Source organism: Oculina patagonica, chromosome 8, assembly GCF_052425735.1.
Source record: "Oculina patagonica isolate OP01 chromosome 8, crgOcupat, whole genome shotgun sequence".
Lineage (NCBI taxonomy): Eukaryota > Metazoa > Cnidaria > Anthozoa > Scleractinia > Oculinidae > Oculina > Oculina patagonica.
In genome coordinates, this window is record NC_135765.1 from 19,666,922 (window position 1) to 19,690,442 (window position 23,521).

At 38.0% G+C, this 23,521-nt stretch overlaps 1 protein-coding gene across 1 annotated transcript in view; it reads right to left on the reverse strand.

The window, feature by feature from the left end:
• Positions 1–1,515: 1,515 nt before the first annotated feature.
• LOC144662924 (ATP-binding cassette sub-family C member 4-like) overlaps positions 1,516–23,521 on the reverse strand; it is a 33,247-nt gene continuing 11,241 nt past the window's right edge. Inside the window, exons 6-29 of the mRNA XM_078523857.1 lie at positions 22,878–23,041; positions 18,477–18,602; positions 17,751–18,000; positions 13,570–13,677; positions 12,487–12,537; positions 12,342–12,383; positions 11,349–11,540; positions 11,025–11,119; positions 10,167–10,253; positions 9,675–9,771; positions 9,133–9,393; positions 8,428–8,565; positions 8,128–8,165; positions 7,219–7,478; positions 6,549–6,628; positions 5,814–5,964; positions 5,483–5,719; positions 4,893–4,993; positions 4,221–4,412; positions 3,521–3,676; positions 3,093–3,182; positions 2,547–2,719; positions 2,134–2,239; positions 1,516–1,805 (exon numbers count right to left, since the gene is read on the reverse strand). Coding sequence (XP_078379983.1) covers positions 1,548–1,805; positions 2,134–2,239; positions 2,547–2,719; positions 3,093–3,182; positions 3,521–3,676; positions 4,221–4,412; positions 4,893–4,993; positions 5,483–5,719; positions 5,814–5,964; positions 6,549–6,628; positions 7,219–7,478; positions 8,128–8,165; positions 8,428–8,565; positions 9,133–9,393; positions 9,675–9,771; positions 10,167–10,253; positions 11,025–11,119; positions 11,349–11,540; positions 12,342–12,383; positions 12,487–12,537; positions 13,570–13,677; positions 17,751–18,000; positions 18,477–18,602; positions 22,878–23,041 — 3,453 coding nt within the window. The 3' untranslated portion in view covers positions 1,516–1,547. The remainder of the gene's footprint in view (positions 1,806–2,133; positions 2,240–2,546; positions 2,720–3,092; positions 3,183–3,520; positions 3,677–4,220; positions 4,413–4,892; positions 4,994–5,482; positions 5,720–5,813; positions 5,965–6,548; positions 6,629–7,218; positions 7,479–8,127; positions 8,166–8,427; positions 8,566–9,132; positions 9,394–9,674; positions 9,772–10,166; positions 10,254–11,024; positions 11,120–11,348; positions 11,541–12,341; positions 12,384–12,486; positions 12,538–13,569; positions 13,678–17,750; positions 18,001–18,476; positions 18,603–22,877; positions 23,042–23,521) is intronic.

A 23,521-nucleotide genomic window follows, 5' to 3' on the forward strand; every position in this document is an offset into this window, starting at 1 on the left:
ATAAAGAGAAAGTTGACTATAGACGAATACACGCGCTAAGTTTAAGGTTCAGAGGGTATCACGCCTAAGATGGTAGGACCATTTCAATAGGGTATTAAAACGCTTTATTACACCACAAGATCTAATTGCACGTATTTTTATTATATGAATTATATATTGTTTTAATTAAACATTTTTCTTTTTTCAGTCTGGATAACAGAAGTCCCTTTAACTACCAATCCCCAATCCCGGTGAATGTTCAGTCTCTCGCTCTTACTCTTTAGAGAGATAACATAACAAACTCAGGGATTGGACAAAATTGGTACTTATTCCCACTGACTGTAGGCTCGATTTCGACCTATTTTGTGAGCCCGCGTAACTTGAAAGGGCTTCTTAAACAGGTTGAAGTCGAGCCCACTTTTTTATAAAATATAAATTGTTAGATACTCTGTTAATTTCAATATAACACTTCATAAGCCCAACCATAAGTACAAATTGTGAATAATAATATAATATAATATAATATAAATAATATTTATTTTTATGAGGTTAAAAACAAATGGCGTATTGCAAGTACGATTCGACTCCTCAAACAATGAAAACACAAAAATTCGTCGCTTCGGGCAGCTCCAGAGTGGCACTGAGACAGGAAAAACGCTGAACATGTATTAAATTGTCCAGTTAGAATTTATAATTTCTCGTATATTTCATTTCGATACAAACATATAATGTATTTATTTATTCTTATTTATTTATTCATTCATTCACTCATCTTTATATTCATTTACTGTGACCCAAATAAGCAACAGTATTACGCTGTGTTCACACTAGACAGAAACATGATTTATCTGATCACGAATGAAACCAAGAACAAACACGTTTCGTTATGAAAAGTGTTTACATCAGGCAGTGCATTGCGCGAATCATGGTTGGAACATGATTATTTGAACATGATTAAAAGAACCTCACGAGGTAGTTTCAATCATGATCAGACGAAACACGTTAAAAATGGTGGACATGCGGAGAGGAGGCGAGTGCCTAAAAGCTCCAAAACTGGACCTACTATAAGACCAATTGTCTATATGGGCTGATGAAGCGACATAACATGAATTATCAGCGACGGGTAGAAGCAGAATGTTTGGGAGAAGAGAACGCAAATTGTGACAATACTGTCTCCTTGTTAAACGCTTGAAAGCCCTTCTTGAAATGTTTCGCGTTTAATGTGAACACAGCTTTAGATACATTAATTTTGCATTTAAATAAAGCTCACTTATCTATTTTACTTATTTTAGGCTTGGATATGTTTGAAACGTGCAACCGGTTCCTGCGTCCTACATTTAAGCTCCAGAACAATCAAGTATTCAACTGATTCAAAGCTAACCAGCAGATGCAATTGAATGTTGTAGCCGCGCGGGGATTTCGTGGTTGAGAGAAAGGAGAGATGAAGAGTAGTAATGAATAGAAATGTAAAGATGAAGCACTGAATCGATGTGCACGTTTCAAATTCCTTGCGAGTTTTAAGTCATTTTTCATACGAAAATTCGCAATAAACTGAACTTAAATTGAATTTAAACATTGGAAACAAGTTGTAAATCAGTGAAGCCAGATGTTGGTATGTAGGAGGACAAATAACTTCTGACGGATTCTGGAACTAAGTGATGAATGTGTGTTTGATGTCGAAGTAGATAAGCTTGTCTGGCAGTCTGTGCTAACTCTGCAGCAGTTATAGACCCGGTCTGCTCTACAAGGCGGTAAAAATAACTGAATCGGTTTAGCAACAGCAAGTGAGGCTCGTCAAACTCCTTTAGCCGTCCATTGTCCAGAACCTTTTTTTGAAATAAACAGATAAGTATATTTAAACATAACCAATAAAGATGATGTGGCAAAAGTGTTTGATTGCCAGACTATCAAATGATTATTTTTATTCGCCAATATAATTTAAGTGGAATTTGGAGCTAGTTTTAGAGCTGCCACTTAATTTGACCCGTACAGTATCTTGTTACATCAATTTTTGCAATTTTGGCAAACTATGGAGAATGGCGATTTTCAGTGAGGCAAAAACGAATACAAGAATACCATTTTAGAAAAGGAATATCTTATCTTACGAGAAACAAATTCTTTCAATGTGAACTTATTAGAACATAATTCAGTTACCATAACACGGTCACAATCCATGATGTTGTTCAATCTGTGAGCAATTGTAAGAACAGTACAATTCTTGAACTTTCTTCGTATCGTTTCCTGAATTAAGGCATCCGTTCTAAAATAAGTTTAAAACAACAGTTATTCGACAACAGGATCTACAAACATATCAAACAATTCACGATCTAGCAGGCTACCAATCAATTTCCAGTGATCCGTGCAGTCTATCATTGACTATTCCTTAGTTATGAAATTTCGCTTATTGGTAACACTGACCATTCAGAAACACAGTTATTTTAAGGTGGCTATTCTTATAACTTATCAGAATAGAATTTTTGTTGGTCAGTATAGATTTTTTTTTCATGACGAGTGGAAGTGCGCACGACAATAAGCGTTTTTTGAGTAAGGCTTACAGCTGTACGTACCTGTGATCTACATTAGCAGTGGCTTCATCCATGATAAGGATCTTGCTACTTCTAAGAATAGCACGTGCTAGACACACTAGTTGCCGTTGACCCACACTCAAGTTGGACCCTGATTCCGTTAACAGACCATCCAATCCGCCATGTAAGCTGCATATCGTGTCCTTTAGTTGAACCTGTGTTAATAAACCCGGGTAATAAAACAGAGGAAAAAACAAGCATGTTTTACAACACTACTCAACAAATTGTATCATCCTCTAAGCAAGTTAATACACCTATGAGGTACTGAGTTTAACACTGACTAATTCCACTGTGCCCGCCAATAACAGAGGTAAGTTGGAATTCGTGTATATAATAAGCAGTTATGTTCAACGTACGTGAAACAGTATGATCGAACTAACGAGACACTGCAAATTCTTTACGTACATTTCATCCGCGCACATATTAATTAATTCACCCTCACTCGAAAGTGGCATTCATTTTACTTGACTTGGTACGATGTAACCACTTTATCCCGTATGCTTACAAGGCAATAAGCAATCACTTCACCTCGTGTAGTGCGAGCCATAAATCTCCATCACAATACTCGTTGAATGGATCCAAGTTCTTCCTCAACGAACCACTAAAAAGGACTGGGTCCTAGAAATACAATTGCCACAAACAATGAATATAACAGTTACCACATGTTAATGTTTATTTTAATTTTATTCTAAATCTCGCACATAAAGAAATTGCAAAGAAAGTATAAAATAAATAATTTAAATAAGTAACAATGAAAAAGTGACGTGGAGACCGAAAAGAAACTAGAACACTTATGCGCGAAACGTTCTACGCAGTAAGAAAGCGCAATGGAATACTAAGAAATCACCTTAACATATTTTTTACTATTAAATAAATTCCAAATCTATGCGTCAAAGTATGGGGAGTTCGCACTTAGGGCAAAACACAAGTACTTGGTCCAAAACACTAAAACATACCTGTGGAATAACTGCTAGTTTGGACCTTAAATCATGTAACCCAAGCTCAGCAATATCAATACCATCGATTCTTATTGTTCCATTTGATTCAGCAAGCCTCAAAAGAGCTGACAACAGGGAAGACTTTCCAGCCCCAGTACGACCAACAATACCAACCTACAACAACAATAATAAAATAAAGTAGAGCCGCCACACAGCACTCATAAAACTACAATAATATAAAATACAGTTGAACCGCCACAGGGTACCCATTCAACAACAATAATAAAATACAGTTGAAGTGCCACCGGGGCCCGCACAAGCGGTGTGACTGTGTGTTTGAAATATGAAAAAAATGTATGAGAATATCGAAAGGGACTTGTTGTCGTAAAACTATTGCAAGTAATGTCTACACTAAGCTCAAACTAAACCTTAATCCACCTCATTAGTTTATTTTGTCGTTGCTGTGGTTCAAATCGCTCAAATCTGCCATTTTGAGCGTCACTCTATACCTAAGGGTTTGCACCTACCCAAAATTGTCAAAAATAAACGAGGCTGAAATTAAACAATCAAATTGCGTGGAAATGAAAATTTTCTAGTGAATGAAACAGCAAAAATAAAAGTGAGTGACAATCTGTCTCTACTTCTATTTTTCCTTATTTTAAAATCGTTGTATGGGCTCAATTCTATCTTGAGAACAGCTTGTTAATTTCTCATGTACCTTTTCCTGTGCTCTAATACAGAAGTTCATATTTTTCAGAACCCGTGGTAGGGTAGGGTGGTACTTGAATGACACTCCCTCGGCAGTTATAAGACCAAGCTCAGGCCACGAGGCAGGAATGGACACCTGCCCGTGCCACTCCCCCTCAGGTTCCAAATGACACATCTCTACTATTCTCTCCACTGACGTCATCTGAATGTTATAAAAATAGCAACAATTGAAAGTGTTAATAGTGTTTGCCGTATAAAATAAAGGCTTAAATATATAAACAGCTGAATGAAATATTTTCAGAATTATCTCAAGTACTTCTTTTTCTGGCTCATAGTTCTCGGTGTTGAAAACCTGTTAACATAAAAAAAAACCTTGAGACAGTATGTAGCAGGAAAACAATAGCTCCAAAACGAAGAAAACTTCACAGGTTTCCACAAAGAGGTCAACCCTTCTTTCTTCTTTAATGTCTTGTTTTTGAATAGCCAAGTGTTTGTTGCGTACAAAAACAGAACTTTTTCAGTAACTAGGGAAATAAATTTCTAATAAACAGAAGTAAAAAATAAAATCGGCGTCACAAGTGTTGGGAAACTCCCCCTTTCAGTATAGATTGATACAAACACCTTGTGACAACAGAAGGGAGGCATGACCATGCATAAATGCCAAGTCTTCCATTTTACTAACCTGATTTTCGACCTCAGCGCTTTGTCTGACACACCACTGAAACTGACCAGTCAACAGGACAGCATAGGTTAAACACAGTCCGACAATGCCTGCATCAATATCTAACAATACAAAATACAGAATGAAAAGCAAAGCAAGTTGCAATTAATTAACGATCAGTGCTTAATAATCATGCACTGCTGCTGATTTGATCGTCTTCTCAATCAGGTTCAAAGGCATTAACTTTTCAAGGACCACGAAAACAGAGACACTAAAGGAATAAGCTAACAACGATATTTGGCAAAACGTACAAGATTGTAAAGAAGAAACAGAAAACTGAAATGTTGCTGAAAAGCGAAAAAAGAGCCACAAATTAGTTAGTAGTGTGCCTCATTTCTCTTTACATGAGCATGGCGAAGAATAAAGCAACCCTTCTGTCAGTACAACGTCTGGTATTCAGTTTGGCCAAAAATACTAATAACGAGCAGAATAATATGTCTGCCGGAGTATATGGCAGTGTTTACGTGTAGAGACATGCTTTGTTCAGCTCGTGTATTAGTACGCCCCTAACACACATTCAATACAAACTATAGCTTAGCGTATGACATTACCTTCTCTTTCAGCTATGAACAGTGGTGTAAATGAAGCCATGAATACAAACAATGTACACAGGAAATCCAAACGATAAGCGAACCATCTTGAAGTGGCGATAAATAGAAACCAAGTCTCCGTGTGTTTATCTTGACACATGTTAAACTCGTGTATCATAAGCTGTTGCAAATTATGAGCACGGATTGAAGGCAGGCCTTCTAATGTTGTTGTCAAGTGTGATAATACAGGACTTCGAGCTGTAAACAATCCACACAAATTGCATTAGCCGATTAAAACAAATCTCATGGAGATTTAACAACAGAAAGTACAACAGAAAAAAACGTTCGTCACCTGTGGCTTCAAGCCGTTTGATTTCCCTGGAAGTCTTGAGGTAGTAATTTCTTAGACAATAGAATACAAGAATGAGAGGAACCAATCCTACCAGGATGAACGGCATTGTCATCACATTTATAATCACCACTGCTACAACCATCAGGCCAAGCTAACAACACAGAACAAAACCTGCACGTCAGTCAAATTATTGTATTAAAACACTTTTTATTCATCATATTAGCAAAAACCGAAAAAAAAACTTGCGATTTTCTCTATAATGATCAGAGGAGCTGTGTGACAATATACGAAGTCATGTCACGGAGGAATCTTCAAAATACATCAAAGGGCTCCGGTAGGTGACCACCTATAACACAGAGCTTAGCGGGTCACTCACGACCGGTTCTGACCACAGGGGTCCGAATAGCCTGTATTAAGATTCAGAGACCTAATCTACACCCATCTAGATGCATGTTTAACCCAAACCTCGTTCCCTGGGTCTCTTTTCTCCCTGGGGAGAAGACGAGGAACGAGGTTGGTTTAAACCTGAATTCAAGACCAAACACAAAACTTCCCGCGACAAAGCCTTTCAAATACGACAACAATTGATTGTTAGTTTTGGACAATTTTACATGCCAATCAGGTTAGTTTACGAGAGTGTTTCCTTATTTTGACACCACATGAGACTGGATTTTTTCCCATAACAGTGGTCAAAATCATTTGATTATTTTACAAAACAAGGAGTCACAAAATCACCTGAAGGAAATCAAAAAATGTTTCTGGGATAAGAGTGTCCATGTACGCAGTATCACTTGAGAACCGGTTCAGGATCCGACCTGAAGAAAGCAATCAAGTAGAACAACTACTAATTAACATAAACAACAACAACAACAACAACGAGCTTCTATATACCCCGTTCACACCAAAGCTTAAAAGTTAATAAGTGTCCGCAATAAGTTATAGTCTAAACACTCTGACAATCAAATAAAGATATCATGTTTCCATCATAAAAATAATAAATTAGAATACTACTAGCTTATACTTTTCGGGGGATGGCATACCAAATTATAATGCATGTATACATTTCGTAAGACTGATGCTTTTTATGCTATCGAGATTTTACTAGTTTTGGGGGAAGATGAGCTTAACATAGTGAGGTAGAAGACTTGTTATGAACCTTAAAGTGCATGTGAGAACGGATGACTACTATCTTCAGGAGCTGGTATAGGGAAATTTTATATAGGGACAGAGTGTTAGAAAATAGTAGTTTAAAAATGTATTAAAAGGACCGAGCTTGCAATGAAAGGGCTCTGCTACAAAATTGACACTTCAAATTCAAGGTAATTGTTACTAACACGAGCTTGAGAAGGAAATATCACTCTGACGTTCTTAGAGCTTTAATGGTATCCGGTTTATCATTTGATACCTATTGGATTTGTGTCAAAGAAGTAAATCGGTGCTCGTATCAGTGCATCAATCATGTGACGGTGAAGCTTCTCAGATGAGTTGACAGTCACGTGGAAGAACAGAAGAACTCGAATGAATGACAGAACAAGCGTCCCAGCCACCAGGCCTCCATAGATGATCATGTAAATCTCCTTTACACTCATTTCTTTGTTTAGTGACTCACTAACAGCAGCTTGTACAAGACGAAAAACAAACATATCTTGGCCTTGAGAGTTGGACCTAAACAAAACTGTACTTTAGTATGACTCTTACTATGACTTTTACAGGCCATTTCCGAGTTACCTTTTGCCTCTGTTTCAAAACGAATCTACGTGCGAAACCATTCATATGAACATGAGTTTCATTTTTATGCAAATCAAACTCATTTTTATTTGAATGGTTTCGCACATAGACTCATTTTGATACGGAGGCAAAGGGTAACTCGAAAATGTGCTACTGTTTCAATTACACTGCTACAGTGTTTTGCACGTAGCTAGAAGCTGATAAAACGCCGAATCGATTTTAAAAGAGTCATGTGCATGGATCCACAGACCTACCGTGATACTGAATTTGTCATTCAAAACTATGCATGATATGTAGCTTTTCAAATTCACTTGTAGCAAATTGAAAACTAAAAAAAGCAGGTGTTATAAGTACATTTCTTTTTCTGCGTTGATGACTTGCGCCATGTCCCATTACATTAGCGCGCCGCATGCGCACAAGTTGAAGTTTTGTTAGCCTCCACCCATGGGCAAATAACCAATCCGAGTGCACGATTTACTTACGTTGTCCTATAAAACTAATTAATTTATGAGCATTGTATTTGATGATTTTTCTATGGTCATGACTATATTTACTGGATTATGTATAAGTAGCAAAAATAACATACCACTGTGATAGCCACCAGTCACTAAACGTTAAGGCTCCCTGTGTAAAAAATGATAAGATGAACTACTGTAGAAAGCTCTGGTCAATAACGTCAACTGTTAGTCAGTGGCTACCTGATAAAAAACATTCCATTCTATCGGAAAAGTAGTGAGCATGAAGTGCAAAGAAAAAAACACTTGCCTGTACTACAGCGCACCTCATTCATCTGTCAAATTAAATTCTCACAATCAAGGAAAAGGATGTTAAACGTTTCGCAGTATGGCATGATGTTAAGTTGATAATCAAGGTATTATCTTTTTACCTGAGCACCAACACAGAGTACCAAGAGCACAAGTAATATCACGCAATTTCCTCCTGCTCTAAAATATCTCAGGTATAAACTGTAAGGAATGTTTCCTCGTGGTCGCTCTTCACTCTCCACTTGGGGCTTTTCTTTTGCCTTTGAAAGAGAAGCAGAGTAATTTAATTATCAAACTATCAAAGCGTTCAGCCATTAATAGTATGCTTTACTACACTAAGAATGACAGTTCAGAGGGACAATGTAGCAAAAATCAGCCAGTCAAAACGTTTTTTTTTTTAAGTTCAATCAGCCCTTGGTCTTTTCTGTATGAACCTAGCTTCGCTAAGCTCGATTAATACACTCAACATCCAGGCCAACAGCGACTTGATTTCACTGTTGTAAGTAAGCCCCAAAAGTAGCTACCTCACGAAAGTTATCCTCCTCTTACCTAACATCTCCCCTCTAATGGTTATTTGTAAATCAAGAAAGCAGCTTGCTAGCTACTTGATTTGCGGTGTGTCGCTGCAACACCTCAGTGCAGCGCCGTTTAAAATTAAGTTGGATCGGCCCATACATCGTTTTAGCAATCTGTTTGAGCAACCCTCCAAAAGTAGCTGGTTTTTGCAGATTTAATTTTCCACTGAAAAGTTGTGGAGAACAATTTTTTTTATCAAATAAATTATGTATTGCAAACCACCTTATCTTACTGAATATGACAGACTGTACCTTGTTAGCCATGACCTCAAAGTCTCCCTCTATATCAATAGATGACGTTGTACTCCATCGGTTGACAGCTTTTATACCTTTTGCCCCAGTTCCCCGCCTCAAGACAACATTCTGCACTTGAATGGGTTGCACCGGCTCTGAATCATCATCAATAGCACTGTCCTTATCATCGTCATCATCATTACTGACACTCAGCAGAGAAACAAGGTTTATTCCCTCACTAGCAAGGTCTGTGTAACTTCCACGACTACGAATTTTTCCCTATCAAAGAAAGCCAAACATTCGTTCGTTTAACAGGAAGTTGCAGAAGAACAATTTTTAATTAATTTACCTGACAAATAAATTCTGTTTTCAAGAGTACTTTAACACTGGCTGCTGTGGGGAGGGCAGGATAAACTATGACACAACAACTTATTACTTACAGACGATGCACATGTTACAATCAATGATTGTATATTACTGAACATCAAGTTAATTATTTTAAGAAGACAGAACTATGTGATTATTGTTTACATGACAAAGAAGTAAGCTGAAGTACCCACCTCCTCAAGATATAAAATTTCAGTAGCATTGCGGAGATATTGAAGTTGGTGAGTGACAAGAATTCTGGGACATTCCTGGATGATTCCATTGATACACCTGAACAAAGTTGAAATAATCACAACAGTATTTTAACCCCCTTTTATTGGATTTACCGGTATACCTAGTGGGAAAGAAACTTTTGTCGAATTTCAGTCAATTTCATTTCAAATTTATAATTTAAACTAGTTAAGACTTGTTAGCTTTTATTGCTTTTATTGAGCAAAAGCTAACAAGTCTTTACTGGAGTTGGTTACTTGACCGTTAAAAATATTCATTCTGTCACAAGTATTCAAGTTTCCACGATCGCTTCTAGTGATTCTCCATTACAGACTCTGTTGACAGCACTGTTTGTGGGACCCATTACAAGAAATTCATAAATACATTATTTAGAAAGGAGAAGGAAACCGACACTGCTGTTACATGTATGTGAGATTTTGAGGATTTCAACTTACTCATCAAAAAGTTGCCTTCCTACTCGGACATCTACAGCACTAAGTGGATCATCTAGGATATAAACATCTGCTCTATAATAAACTGCCCTGAAATAAATTGGACAGAACAAGAGATAAGAACTGTTAAAGTTGATAAACAACAAAAAATGACAATCAGTTAACATACAAACATGTTTGTTTGCTCTAAAACTCATGCAACATTTTTTTTCAAATCTATAAATGTTTCTTTAAAGAGTCCTCCAGAGAACATTTCACCTATTCCATTGGTAAATAGAATTTGCAAGTTTCATGGTCAAGAAAGGCCACTTGCGGAACATGTTCCAGTGTTATGTAAATTTTGATAGTTGCACCTTCAAAAATGGTTAGAAATGTGTTAAGTGAATGCTAGTACTTTAGCTCCCAGTCACCAGAGCGTATACCAGAGCTTAAAGCCAGAGCTTGTCCCAGTTTATGTAAAAGTAAGTGACTAAGAGTATCTCTCTCCCCCTGAATAGGATACATTAGTCTATTACAGATATACCCACAAGCATTAAATTTGCCAGTACCCATTTGTTCACCTATAGATGGGTACCAGGCAAGATTTCAATGACGGGGGTGGTGGTGTAGCATCCCATCCAGAGCAGTAGAAATACTCCCAGTTGCTTCATGCTTCAGAGACCTGGATAAGCTCAAGGTTGCATTTACTATCATTGAACAGTTAGAGGTGCAAGGTAGGATCAACCAAATTCATTAACTCGCAGTACAGTACTGTTGAGCTTCTACTTGCAGTACTTGGCAGTATGCCATAAAATATGTAGCATTTTATTATAAATAACATTGCAAAGGCATAATGTTTACACAGCTTCTTTGGTGATGTACCTTGCAAGACAGACTCTTGCTTTTTGCCCACCACTGAGTGTTACACCTTTCTCACCTACAAGTGTCAAGTCTCCTTCTGGAAGTAACTCTACATCCTTTGTAAAGAAAAAAATGTAATTAATAATAAATAATAATTGTTAATACTTATAAGCAAGCTTCTTGTCCACAGGATTATTGCCACCAAGAAATAAATACTTTTGCAGTTTCAAAATAATAGATCTTGACTTCATTTTAATGTAAATTTACTATATTAGAGAGAGTAATTTCACAATTACTGGAGACATTTATATAAAGAGAGATAAAAGGTTAAATTTAGAGTATTACCTGTTCTAAACAACATGCTCTGATAACCTTGTCATATCTGTCCTGCTCAAATATCTGTCCAAAGACAATATTCTGTCTCACAGATCCAGAGAAAACCCAGGCTTCTTGTGGAACATAGCCAATCTTCCCTCTGATACACAAGCTACCTTCAGTGATCCGTAATTCACCCAACATCATCATCAATAATGAAGACTAGAAAAAAGTAATGATAATTACCCAACAATAAAGCACAAACTATCTGCCACATAAAACACATGCCACTTGACTACTTAGGAAACAAAAAGGGCCCCATAAATCAGCCAAAATAACAATAAGAACTGACCCATTTTAAGAAAGGTTTCTCAAAATACAACAATTCTATTCAACCTTCTCTACATTGTATTTCTAAATGTTGAGAGCTCCTTTTAACATCTTTCAATGGCCAAAACACTTCATGTTCAGTACTATGTGCAGTCCATCCATTCAGGAGTATACTGCATACACATGGGAGAACTGCTGCAGGCTGGGCAAGCTGACAAAATACTGCACTGGCAGCAGCTTATAAATTATATATTTTAATGTTAACACTAGTTATATGTAATAGTGTTATTGAATGCACGTTACCATTAAAATTTTAAGGCACTAATGTAAAATTCTGCTTTACAAAAATCAACTAGGACACTTATTTCAGGCAGGGCACTCATTTTTATTTTACCTTAAGTACAGTTTGCATCTCTAGGGTTTCCAAACAAACCATGAACAATGTTTAATCTCAGGTCTGATTTGTGATCTTTAACCATAAATGGACAGACTTCACTATATCTGATACACTGGGCACCAATCATATTGGAAGATTGGAGATATGATTTAGAATTCAAAGGGAGATTATTACAATATGACCACTTATGGGAATTCTATTACTTCCAAAACCCTTTAAATGTTGTGTGCTTAGTTGTCATAGGGGTGCCTACTGAAATTTAAATCATGTACCCTGAGTACATTGCCACAAATTACCTTTCCAGAGCCAACTGGTCCAACAACCATACACAAGTCTCCCTAATACAAAAAACAACACAAATGGTATATTGACTGGAACTGTTTTGACCACAAGCAATTTAGAAACTCCACATGCAGAACTGATATCACTCAGTTACAATACCTTTTCTACTTCAAAGCTAATATCTTCTAACGTAACTTTATCACTTTTTTCCTAAAATAAATCAATGAAAAAAAAAAAGAAATTATGATGGCTTCAAGCATGGTTCAATTAATACCCTTGTGAAAATCACCTCAAACTAATACAAGTCTGCCAAGTTAAAACTTAGTATATTCACAGTTGAATGATTGAATATGTCTTGAGAGAGATCAGCACCCCATTTAGGGTGGAGTGGAAGTTTAATTAGCAAACACAAGCTGGGAAATTAATTTTTTTTTAACAATGATAACAGAGAAGAAATAAATAATGCAAATTGTTGTGATGCAATAATTTTTCTATTTATAAATATTTCAACAATCAAACTGATATCAAATGCATTTTGACATCAGGGGCAATAATTTATTTTTTCAGACTTCATGTGTTCATTTTGTGGCTTAAATTTACTTGTATCTTTTGTTTAATTTTTTCTAACAAGTTTGAAAATTTTAAACCAAACTTTAAGGTAAATTAATATAGTAAATGTAGATATAAATTTTAATTTAAAATTATTAAAATAAATTTACATTACAACATACATATCACAGCTATCTTTCTTAGTGAAGAGGAAAATCTGCTGTATGCTTATAAACAGGAAACTATATTCAGCATAAAAATATGCATGAAAGTTATGGTTTCTGATATGGATCGACAGTGTACACAAAATGGGAGTTTCTAAGAAAATATATTTTAAGGAAAGGAAAGAAACTGCTTTAGTTGAAATATAGTCTGCAAAGATTTTATTGTCTTATGTTCTTTCCACTGCAGTTCATAATTTATTTCACATGTTGTGCAAATTTTACACAATGCTATTCTGTGTGGGAGATCTCGGATGGAATTTGGGGGATATATCAAACTTTTCATATATTCTTGCACTAACTGCCCAGTTAACGCTGCATCACATGATATGTTTACACCAATCATGCATGAGGAGTGTGTTTGATTGAAACAACAATGGACATTGTGTTGTGTTATAAGATAGACAATACTACTAACATGCAGTTGAAATGAACCTCCAGGGGAGAATTTAGATATCATCAAACTACAAACCTGATTCCAAGTACTAGTAACACTTTTGACAACCACGCCAGGGTTTCCTGATTTATTTGACTTTTGCAAAATCTTTTCAAAGTTTAATTCATCCAGCTCCAAAAATGCCTAGACACAACATATAACATTAGTTAATCAGCTGACCGATTGTCCTTTGGCTCGGCACTCTGATTAAGGAAGCACTGGGGAGGCTTCTCACAGAAATTTAGGTTTATGCCTTGTGTTTCCTTAAAGAGTGTCTAGTATAAAGAAGTTCAATAGAATATTAGAGTTAAACTTACACATTTCTGATTTTTCTGAAACTTGGCTATGAGACATATCAAGACAATGTCAGCTGATTTCAGAAATTTAGCAAAAATGTTTCAGTTAAATTTTTTACTGGATGCAATTTTGTGCAGAAAGTGTGGTCCAGTTAAAAACAAATAACATAAACAAAAATTACTTTTTCTTCAGTTAAATAGGTTTTTTTTATATTATTACTGATGATGGGAGAAAGTTCTCTCAACGTTTTGTACCCATCACCTCAAAGCCAAAAAGTCATGACAAAAAGTGTCATGGACAAGTGCGCCCACATTAACTACAGGGGCACCTTAAGGGCTCTTTCACAACTGCAAGTCTGTAGCTAAAACTTTACTGCATTACCATTTATTTGGAAAGCTATCAAGCAAGACATGTTTTTCATTTCACACGGTATATAACTTAAGACTTAAGTTCATGTACTTTACATCAATGCTTTTCTAACTCTCAAGTTTGCAGCTAAAACCCAATGTGCATGTGAAACCATTAAAATGAAAGCTCTACACTGTACACCTTCACTGTTTTCACTTTTCCACTTCCTAATACATGACCCAGGCTTCCCTCATGATGGTTAAATGACATTTTTTTTACTTTGCAGTCAAATAGGCCTCCCTTGACCACATGAGCATCTTCATGCAATGAACCATTTGTTCTTATTTACCAGGTTGCACTAACACCACCAGGTGACAGCAGCAAAATCTGCAGTTTCTTGAAAGATGCGACCCATTATATATACGTTGGAAGGTTGCAGTGGCTCCACGAAGTCCAAAGGGCATTATTCGTACAGCCTGAACGGTGTACTAAAAACCATTTCTCTCTAGCATATTCTGCTAAGGGTACCTCCCAGTATCTTTTTGTAAGGTCAAGAACCAATATTTACTCTACATTTCCGAGAGTGTCCATAATATCTTCTACCCATGCCAGGGAGAGAGGCTGTCATTAAGTAAGTAACAACCTTATTTATATAAGTGCCCTATCATTCTAGTGCAATTTGGCACTAATTAAGGACACTAAAAATAGGAAAAAATATAATCACAAAACTAAAATCTAAATATGTACAAACTGAGAGGAAATAATAAAGAATTAAAATATACAGTCCACACTCTCTAAACAGACACCTTTGTAAGATGGGCACCTCTTTAAGATGGACACAGTTGGTCCAGTCCATGCCGTTTTTAAGTCATTTTACTGTAACTTAACTCCCTTTAAGACAGACACCTCTCTAAGACGGACAGCCTGCCTGACAGCCGGCCTGACAGTGTCCGTTTTAGTGAGAGTTTATTATGTACAAATAAGAATAAAACAGATAGAAAAAAATATAGCCGCTGTTGTCTAATTGTAGAGTCTTCCTACTATTTATCACTTTCTTGAAAGCTTTTAATGACGGTGAATTGTTTTATAACTAGTTAGTTTGGACCATAAAAATCGACCCAAATATCTCAAGGAATGTTTTCCATATTTTACCATATTGAACTTTGTGATATCAAAGTCTGGGTTTTGTTTACTAGGTTGCAATGCCTTTGGTAAGTTTTTCTATTGATTAGAAGTTATCACTCATAGCATTTCGCTCTGTATGCAAGTAATGTAACACCAATTGACATCTTCACCCATAACATTGAGTGAACTCAGCCATAACAGGTGTTTTTACTGGTTATGGCCCTTTATGACAGCGCTGAATTCTCTTTTTTCCAACTGCCCATAATACACTTTGTTTGCCCCCCAAATTTTGCATAAACTATTGTTTTCAAATTCTCTTGGGAGGACTGCATATTTCCCAGTGCTCGACACTAACTTTTTTGGATACTAGGCAATTGGCTAGTAGGTACAAATAATCACTAGCCCACAAGGACAAGTCACTAGCCCCACCCCCCCCCCCCCTTAAAAATATAAAATAAAAACAGCCAAGTTTGAATCAGCTAATCTCTTAGCACTATATTTGTTCGAGTCCACACAAGTACCGGTACATCTTTCCTTCACTGAGACGCAGCAACGATGCTATCATCCAACTCGTTTAAGAATTTCTTGACCCTGGATCACACTTCTTTTTCTCTTCATGCTGTGTGTGGTCCTCTGGTGAACAATGTAAATCTGGCTCACGATTATCGGCCCTTGAAGGCGGTTTTCTTGTAGGTAAAGTGTTACAAAAGCTTGAAATCATGCTCGCGTGGTCGCTCGCGCGAAAACCCCAAGATGGCCGACTTATTATGGCTCTCTCCCATGTCCCTTTTGGGTGTCATGGAAGCGAGGACAGAGGGTCTTTTCCAAGATGGCGTCAGGTTTGCGAGTTGATCGTACAATATAAATCCATATGCAATGTGGGTCGCAAGCGCTCTGGTTTAAATTACTCAAGCTATGGAAACTAGATCCTGATGAAGGTTTCTGGGAGAAAAACTTCCCAAGTTATAGAGTTGTAGTTGAATTATTTTTCCACGAATTTACTAGTCTATGGGCTTGTAGGAAAGTACTTTTACTAGCCAAGCATGAAATTTTACTAGTCCTTGCCTAGTGTACTTAAGCGTTAGTGTCGAGCACTGTTTCCAATACAATCAAATTGCATTATGGACAGTTGGAAAATAGATAATGGGTATGCATTAAATTGTGCCACTCAGTTAAGACCCTGGTAATCAACACAGAACCTATTCGTTTGAACATTTTCAGGTATGAGAACAATAGAGCCAGACTACTTGCTGGTCAAAGGAATGATATTGCCCATAAGCCTCCGTCTGATATAGCTTCTTTCACACTGTTTTACGCTTCTTTCATGGGAGCTTGTAAGGCCATTGTTGTATGGGTGCTGTCTCCAGACCAGAGTTATGAAACAATTCTGTCACAGTTCCATTTAGGGAATTTGCTTGCTGCTCCTTCCAGTGCTATTGTAATTCATGCTTGAGTAAGGCCCCAAGTGCTCAGTAAAGCTGCTCAGGTTTGGGATGACATGCTAACTATAGATATCAGTATGCTGCCATGCCTAGCAGACACTCTACACACCTCTTGCTTTGCAGGAATGGCAAGTTAAGGAATGATTTTTGTTGTATTCTTCAAAGCGAAACAACTCTCAAAAAGCAACACACTTAAATGCAGAAAAAACTTACATACAGGCGGTCTTATACGACTACGAATATAAATTAGTTCCTCAGAGTTATTTAACTCCCAAGGGGTTAATTACATAATTATTTCATATTATTTTTTGGTGTTCAACTTGGCACCTCTTTCTTTGGCTCTCTCAAGCACATTTTTGAGTCCTGGTCATGGATCGTTCTTCAGCTTTGCCCCATAAAAGGCCATCAAAAATGAACTCTGCCCCTTCAATTCCTTTAAGGCAAACTGTATTACCTTCTAGAATGCTGCACTTCAGGAATTCAGGCATTTGAAATGCAAGCCAATTGGGGAAGGTTGCATTGTGAGAAAGGAACTAGGGTGGCCTAGTATGTCAAAGGCCATCTTTGGAATCCAATTTGCTGAATACTTTTACACCAATATGGAATGTGGGAAGTTGGTAAGGTTCTCTCTTTACTGCTCTGGTCAAGTCTTATGGGTCATTAGACACGTAATCTCAGAGTCAGATCTGCTTTCTCCACAATCACAACTGAGTAAAATCATTTTGTTGCAGCTCATTTAAGCAATCTTTACTGTTGCATTAGCTCTAGCTCTTGCTTTTCCTTTAGATTTAGTAAGAGGGTATTTTTGCTGGGTCTTTGTCTACATGCTCCCTTCTAGCTATCAACAGTTATGACAAACGTACATGCATAACTGAACTAAGTTCTTGACATGTTCGAGTAGGGGTTGGCCCTCAGCTCAAGGGTACATACATGTAAACTGACGAATTTAAGTTGCAATTGTAAAGAGTAGTAGGGCATGATTATCAGCAATATTCCCTTACTCACCTGGATCCTTCTCACTGTTATTTTGGCTTCACTCAATTTCTGTACTGCTGGAGGGAAATGTCTGGTCACTGACCTCTGAAGAGCATTTAAAAAGGCAATGGAGCTAAACACTTTGGCGGCAGTTAGTGAGTTCCCCAGCATAACATAAGTGGTAAAAGTTATACAGCTGATGATATTTTGTGAGGCAAAATCCATAGCCATATTAAGTGCTCGTAGAAGTTGTGCCTTCCTAATCTTTGATATTTCAAGTCTGAGGAAGAAAACAATTATGACACGGCTTGTCAACAGGAACTGATTTGATATCATACTTATCATATCATTAAGTTTGCCACAGGCTCTTGTACAGTACTGCTGTAAAAAATATTCATACTTCTCCCCCAGCAGGTGCAGTCCCCTCTTTTTCACCTCTAAAATACTAATATACTTTTCAATAATACTCGAGAGAATGCGAACTCTGGTAGTTAACAACATTGGGTATTTTTTGTCAATTTCCAATATTTCTGCTTTAATTGACAAGTTAAAATTAGAATTGATAATTTTTATCTATGAATCTATCTTATTTGTGAATTGTTGACAATGTATCAAAACCTTTTGGAATCATCAACAACGTACTGCAATTTATTTTTTATTATTGTAACATATTGTCCTGGATATACAAATGTTGCTCTTCAGTTTATAATTTATATGTTTAACTTTTAGCAATATATTAATTTCAGGGAAACTCACCTTCTTACTTTACTGATAAGTTTGCTAAATGGTAATTCCCATGTGGAGATTTTTACAATTCTCATTCCTGAGATAATCTCATTCATATTCTTGCACCTTTCATCAGTTAGTCTTGCCGTCTTAAGTCTGGGCCAAAAAAGTAAATAAAAATTAAAAAATACAGGATAATGACAAACTATCTTGTAGCCCAATAATGATAGAAAAAGATATTTCAGATAATCATCCCAGTGAATTCAACTATTCTTTTTAGCAGTAAGTACAACAAAATTGTCCATCTCTGTTAAATAGCACAATATCAACCAGGTGTTTACATAAATGGCTGTAAAGCCACATGACAATTATTGTGTTCGATATGTGTAAAGAGAATGCAACATAATCCTGTTTGTCTGGAAGGATCTTCTGCATTCAAGAGCAAGACAAAATATCTTTTTTTGTGATGTAGTGTCTAATGCCACTTCCTCTCCCTGCTCCAAAGCATACCTTTTTATGGCACACCATGGCCTCAATTTAGAAACAAAGTGACCAAAAAGCCCTTTACGCCGCCTTGCATTTGGCCACAGTATTATGCAAGTAAAGAGAAGCCTATTTTCAGTATTCTAGGATTCTAAGCAAAACACGACACTTTTAAGTTTTGCAGACATGTTTCAGGAGAAACCAATCTGCCATCCTCAGTGCGATTTGAAAAATGTTACAATAAAGTATCAATAGTAAGGAAAATTACAAAGATAACAGGATTGCAATATAATCTGGTCTGAACTGACCTGTGTTGACACACAGTGCATGACATTAACAATTTATTTTAAATGAGGTGAAATATAATACACAACTTAGTTAATGGCGAGCTGAGCAAGCTGCTCGGTAGTTGGCGTGGCATTAGCATTAATTAGTGTTTATTGGTGTACTATGTGGCAAGCTGGTAGGAATCCAGTATTCTGGTGTTTACCAATGTTGTATTACTGTTCTGGGTCTGTTGCTGGGGAATTTCCGGTGCTTGCAGGGCCAGTGATATCTTGATGCATTTTCACATGTGCCCATTACCATCTGCTCATAGTTTTACTTTACTTAGCGTTCAGGGCGTTTTATTCGAATCAAAGCTTTAAGTGCTTTTTTGGAGAGTTTCCACAGCATTTCTTGTCAGATTGTGCTTTGTAGCTATTAGCCTTCACCTTTTTGTCGTCAAACTACTTTTTCAACTTATCAATCAGCGTTGTGGAAGATTTTGGTAGCCTCATTTGTTTAATTTGCATCACTGTGTATCATGTTGCAATGTAATGGCTCCTCCATCATCCTACAACAGCAAGCATTTTTTCTCGTGTCCACATTGACACCTCGTTGAGGACCCCTCTACATGCCTGTCCATACTAGGTATTGAGGTAGATTCAGCCACACTACAGACCTGGCTTCCAGCAGATAAGAGAGAGAATCATCACACTGCTAGAGACGTGGTCTGGCAAGCAGTTTGGCAAACAGGAGGAGTCCCTTAATTTGGCCACCTCCACTATAAGTGCAAAATCACCCCTTAGGGTAGTCACGACGTTTGTCCAATGCTTGATAAACATACTGTGTACTTTCAGACGTGACAACCATCACATTCAAGTCTGAACCAGGAACTCTGTCTGGACTTGACTTGGTGGCGCAAACTTTTCCAAGGTTTGGATGGGCTCACTTTCTATGCCTGACTGGGCTCCTCTTTCTGATTTCCAAGTCTCTTTGGATGCCACAGGCACTCGGGTTATGGAGCCATCCTTGACAATCAGTGGTTTTGTGGTACTTGGTCAGCATTGTAGCAACCCCTTTCCATTGAGTACAAGAAACTGTTACCCATTGTTGTGGCGGTATATTTATGGGGTCCATCCATGGATCTTGAAGCAGTTCCAGCTCTTGTGTGACAACAAGTCACTGGTGACTGTCTCGGAGTGAATGGCTTTGTTGAGTTACTTAGCGTTGCAAGCAGCGCGCCATTCATTTTCTTTTAAGGCTTCGTCTATTCCTGGCATAACTAACCCAGACCTTGCAAAATGTAATGCTCTATCCCATTTCCAGTTTCAGCGATTCAGGGGTCTGGCCCCACAAGCTGAGGCAGTTTCAATGCCAATCACTGATGGATAGATGCAGGGTTTTAATTTAAAAAAAAGTAGGAGGGGGAGATTTGAAAGTACCCGGAACACAACTGCGGCGCGCAAGAGCACCGGCGGCGAAGCCGCACGGGGGGAGGGTGCGGGAGGGGGTACCCCCTCCTGCCGGGGGGCCGGGAAATTTACATCCCCGGAGATGCATTCTGGTGCATTTTCAGTGCCAAAAAGTGTAGAAAGTAAGAGCGTCTTGAAAGATGTCTTTTACCGAATCACAATTACCGAGTCGGAGGAGGGAGACGAGTCACATCGCTACGCAAGATATGAAAAGGAAAAAAGGCGGTTGTCAAATGTCTAAGATACGGGGAAATGCAAATGGTTCCCAAATCACGCTAAATACTGTTGGAACAACCAAAATCATCACTGAATAAAACTATAAAAAGCCTGTCAACAAGCAACTGATGTGGATTAATTTAATTATTACAGCAAGAGTTACAGTCTGTGCAAAAAAATCTTTCTCTTGAATCAGCTACATCATTGACGTGAAGTAATACTTTTGAGTACAAAAAGTAGCCGACGACTTGCGTCGGGCGTCGGGTGCTTTTGAAAACACTGTCAGATGCCATTTTTACCTCACTCAGAGCCTCCCCTATCCATGCGTATTTTATTTATGTTTCTTGTGATGTGAAAGCCAATTCATTGGTGGATCCTACACGTTTCAGTATCCACATTAAGTGCTTTAAGACGGACCCCTATCACATCCACTGGACATCTATGAGGGCCAGGGCAATAACATCATCTGCCCATTGGTAGCAATGGCTAACTTTCTGGCGGAGGATGGCCCTTCTCCATGGCCATTGTTTTGCAATGCAGATGTTCATCCTCTAACTCATCAGCTGCTGTCATCTGCAGTGGAATCTACCTTAAACTTGGAGGGCAATCCTGGTACTTACTTGCGCAACAGCTTCCAGATTGCTGTATTTCATAGACTTGAGATTATATTACAATTTTCATAGGCCTGAAACGTGCAATATGAAGAGGATTTTTGGCCTTTCTTAATGGTTTTTCACGTCTTTTTTATGGTATAAAAGCCATAAAAACCCTGGGAATTTTGCCATGAAACCTTTGAAAAGCCTTTGAAAATCCTGTGAATTAACACCATGAATATATTCACAGAATTTTCATGGGTTTTCGTTTCATAGTGGTGGATCATCTGATCAAGACATTACACCAGTGGTCTGGTGACGCCTATCGACACTACATCCACACATCAGTTGGCTCTCGTATCCAGGTCTCTGGTCAGTTGGCATATCAGGCATGGCATTTTTACACCTGGGTTAGGTGCCACAGGTCTGGCCCCCCTGGGGCTGTTGGATTATTGGTTATGAGCCCCCATTACTCCTGGCTGGGTCAGCACGGAGGTCCTTTGGCATGGCAGGCAGAGCTCGTATCTGGGTTGTGTGTAGGGCAGGCTTTTGGGGTGTTCTTCCTACCTGGGTTTGGGAGCGGCAGCTACAATCCCTAGGTTGCTAGACACACAACCTCCATGTGTGACTCAGGTGTTAAATGAGGTTATATATATCTGATCGATTTTCCAAGAACCTGGCGCCAACCGCCCAAAACAGCCTGAGTCAGTACAAGTCTCTTGCTTTCCCCCAGGCTAAAAGGTTGTCACGAGGCCAGTGTCAGCGAGGCCAGCAGGTTCCCTTGTATACAGGGAACCCTTGACTGGTGTCATTCAAAATATTCACAGACTACACAGGGCATTCAAAACTCACACAAACTTGCTCAAAGGGGCCAAAACCTAGCTAGGCCAAGCAGTCAAAAGTCACACCTTCCCCTCCCCCCAGCTTTTGACGGCTACTCGCAAGCTGGACACCGCCCAGAGCCATCGCCCAGAGCCTGGCCAAGGTCCCCAAACCATTGTTGACGCGAAGCCCCCTTAAGTTGAGGATGCTGGCTAGGCTCGAGTTCAAGCGAAAACCCTGTGGCCAGGTTTCTGTGAATTCGCTGAGATATATATAGAGCTAACCATTCAAATCAATTTAAGTAGCCATTATTTTGAACACATGATTTTGTACTAAAGTTTTATCACATCATCCAATATATAACAGAAAGAAAAATTATTATCACATAATCATCATTAAAGTAGTTGTTCAAAGTCGAATGTAATTACATGTACATGTATGTATCTATGATTACTGCTAGAAAAATAATTTTGAATGGCTAAATGTGAACAGCTGAATGGCCAGAGAAGTATTTCAAATTGGTAATCAGCCCACATATAATAAATGTACATGTACTTGTGACTTGTAAATACATGTCTCACCTTAGTGAAGCAAAAACTTTGCCAAGCCGTGACTGATAAAGTATCATGAGAAGCATAAGTGCCAGAGGCACAAAGCAGGAGACACCCAACTGAATCCACAGCAAGTACATTGTAATAACCATTTGAACAGGAGTTATCCACACAAAGTGCAAATATGTAACAAACTGAAAATTGATCAGCAATTTACAGATTAACATAAGTGAAACCTGGTACTATAACATGCTTAGATAATAATAAACCACTGTACAAGTTACACATTGCAGTAAATTGAAAATTAAACTGCAGCCATTTTAAGGTGCCCTCAACCACGTTGACGACTCCGACGACGAATGAAAATACACCATATATTGGTTTAAAATGATAATTACTTAACCGGACAGAAATCGCATGATACCTGATAAAGACCAACTTCAGCATAAATATGATGTACTAATAAATTTATTTGATGATATCGCACCACACAGGATGAGCGAACACACACTACCAACGCCCTTAGTTTCCCACCCTAGATTTCACCTTTTTAGATTATACGGCCAGGATCGCATGGGCTCGAGAGGCGACAATCACCCGTATTCGAGAAAAAAGCTCCACCACGGGTAACAAAGCACAGAAGTGACATTCCGCAGTCGACAGGCCCGCGTGAA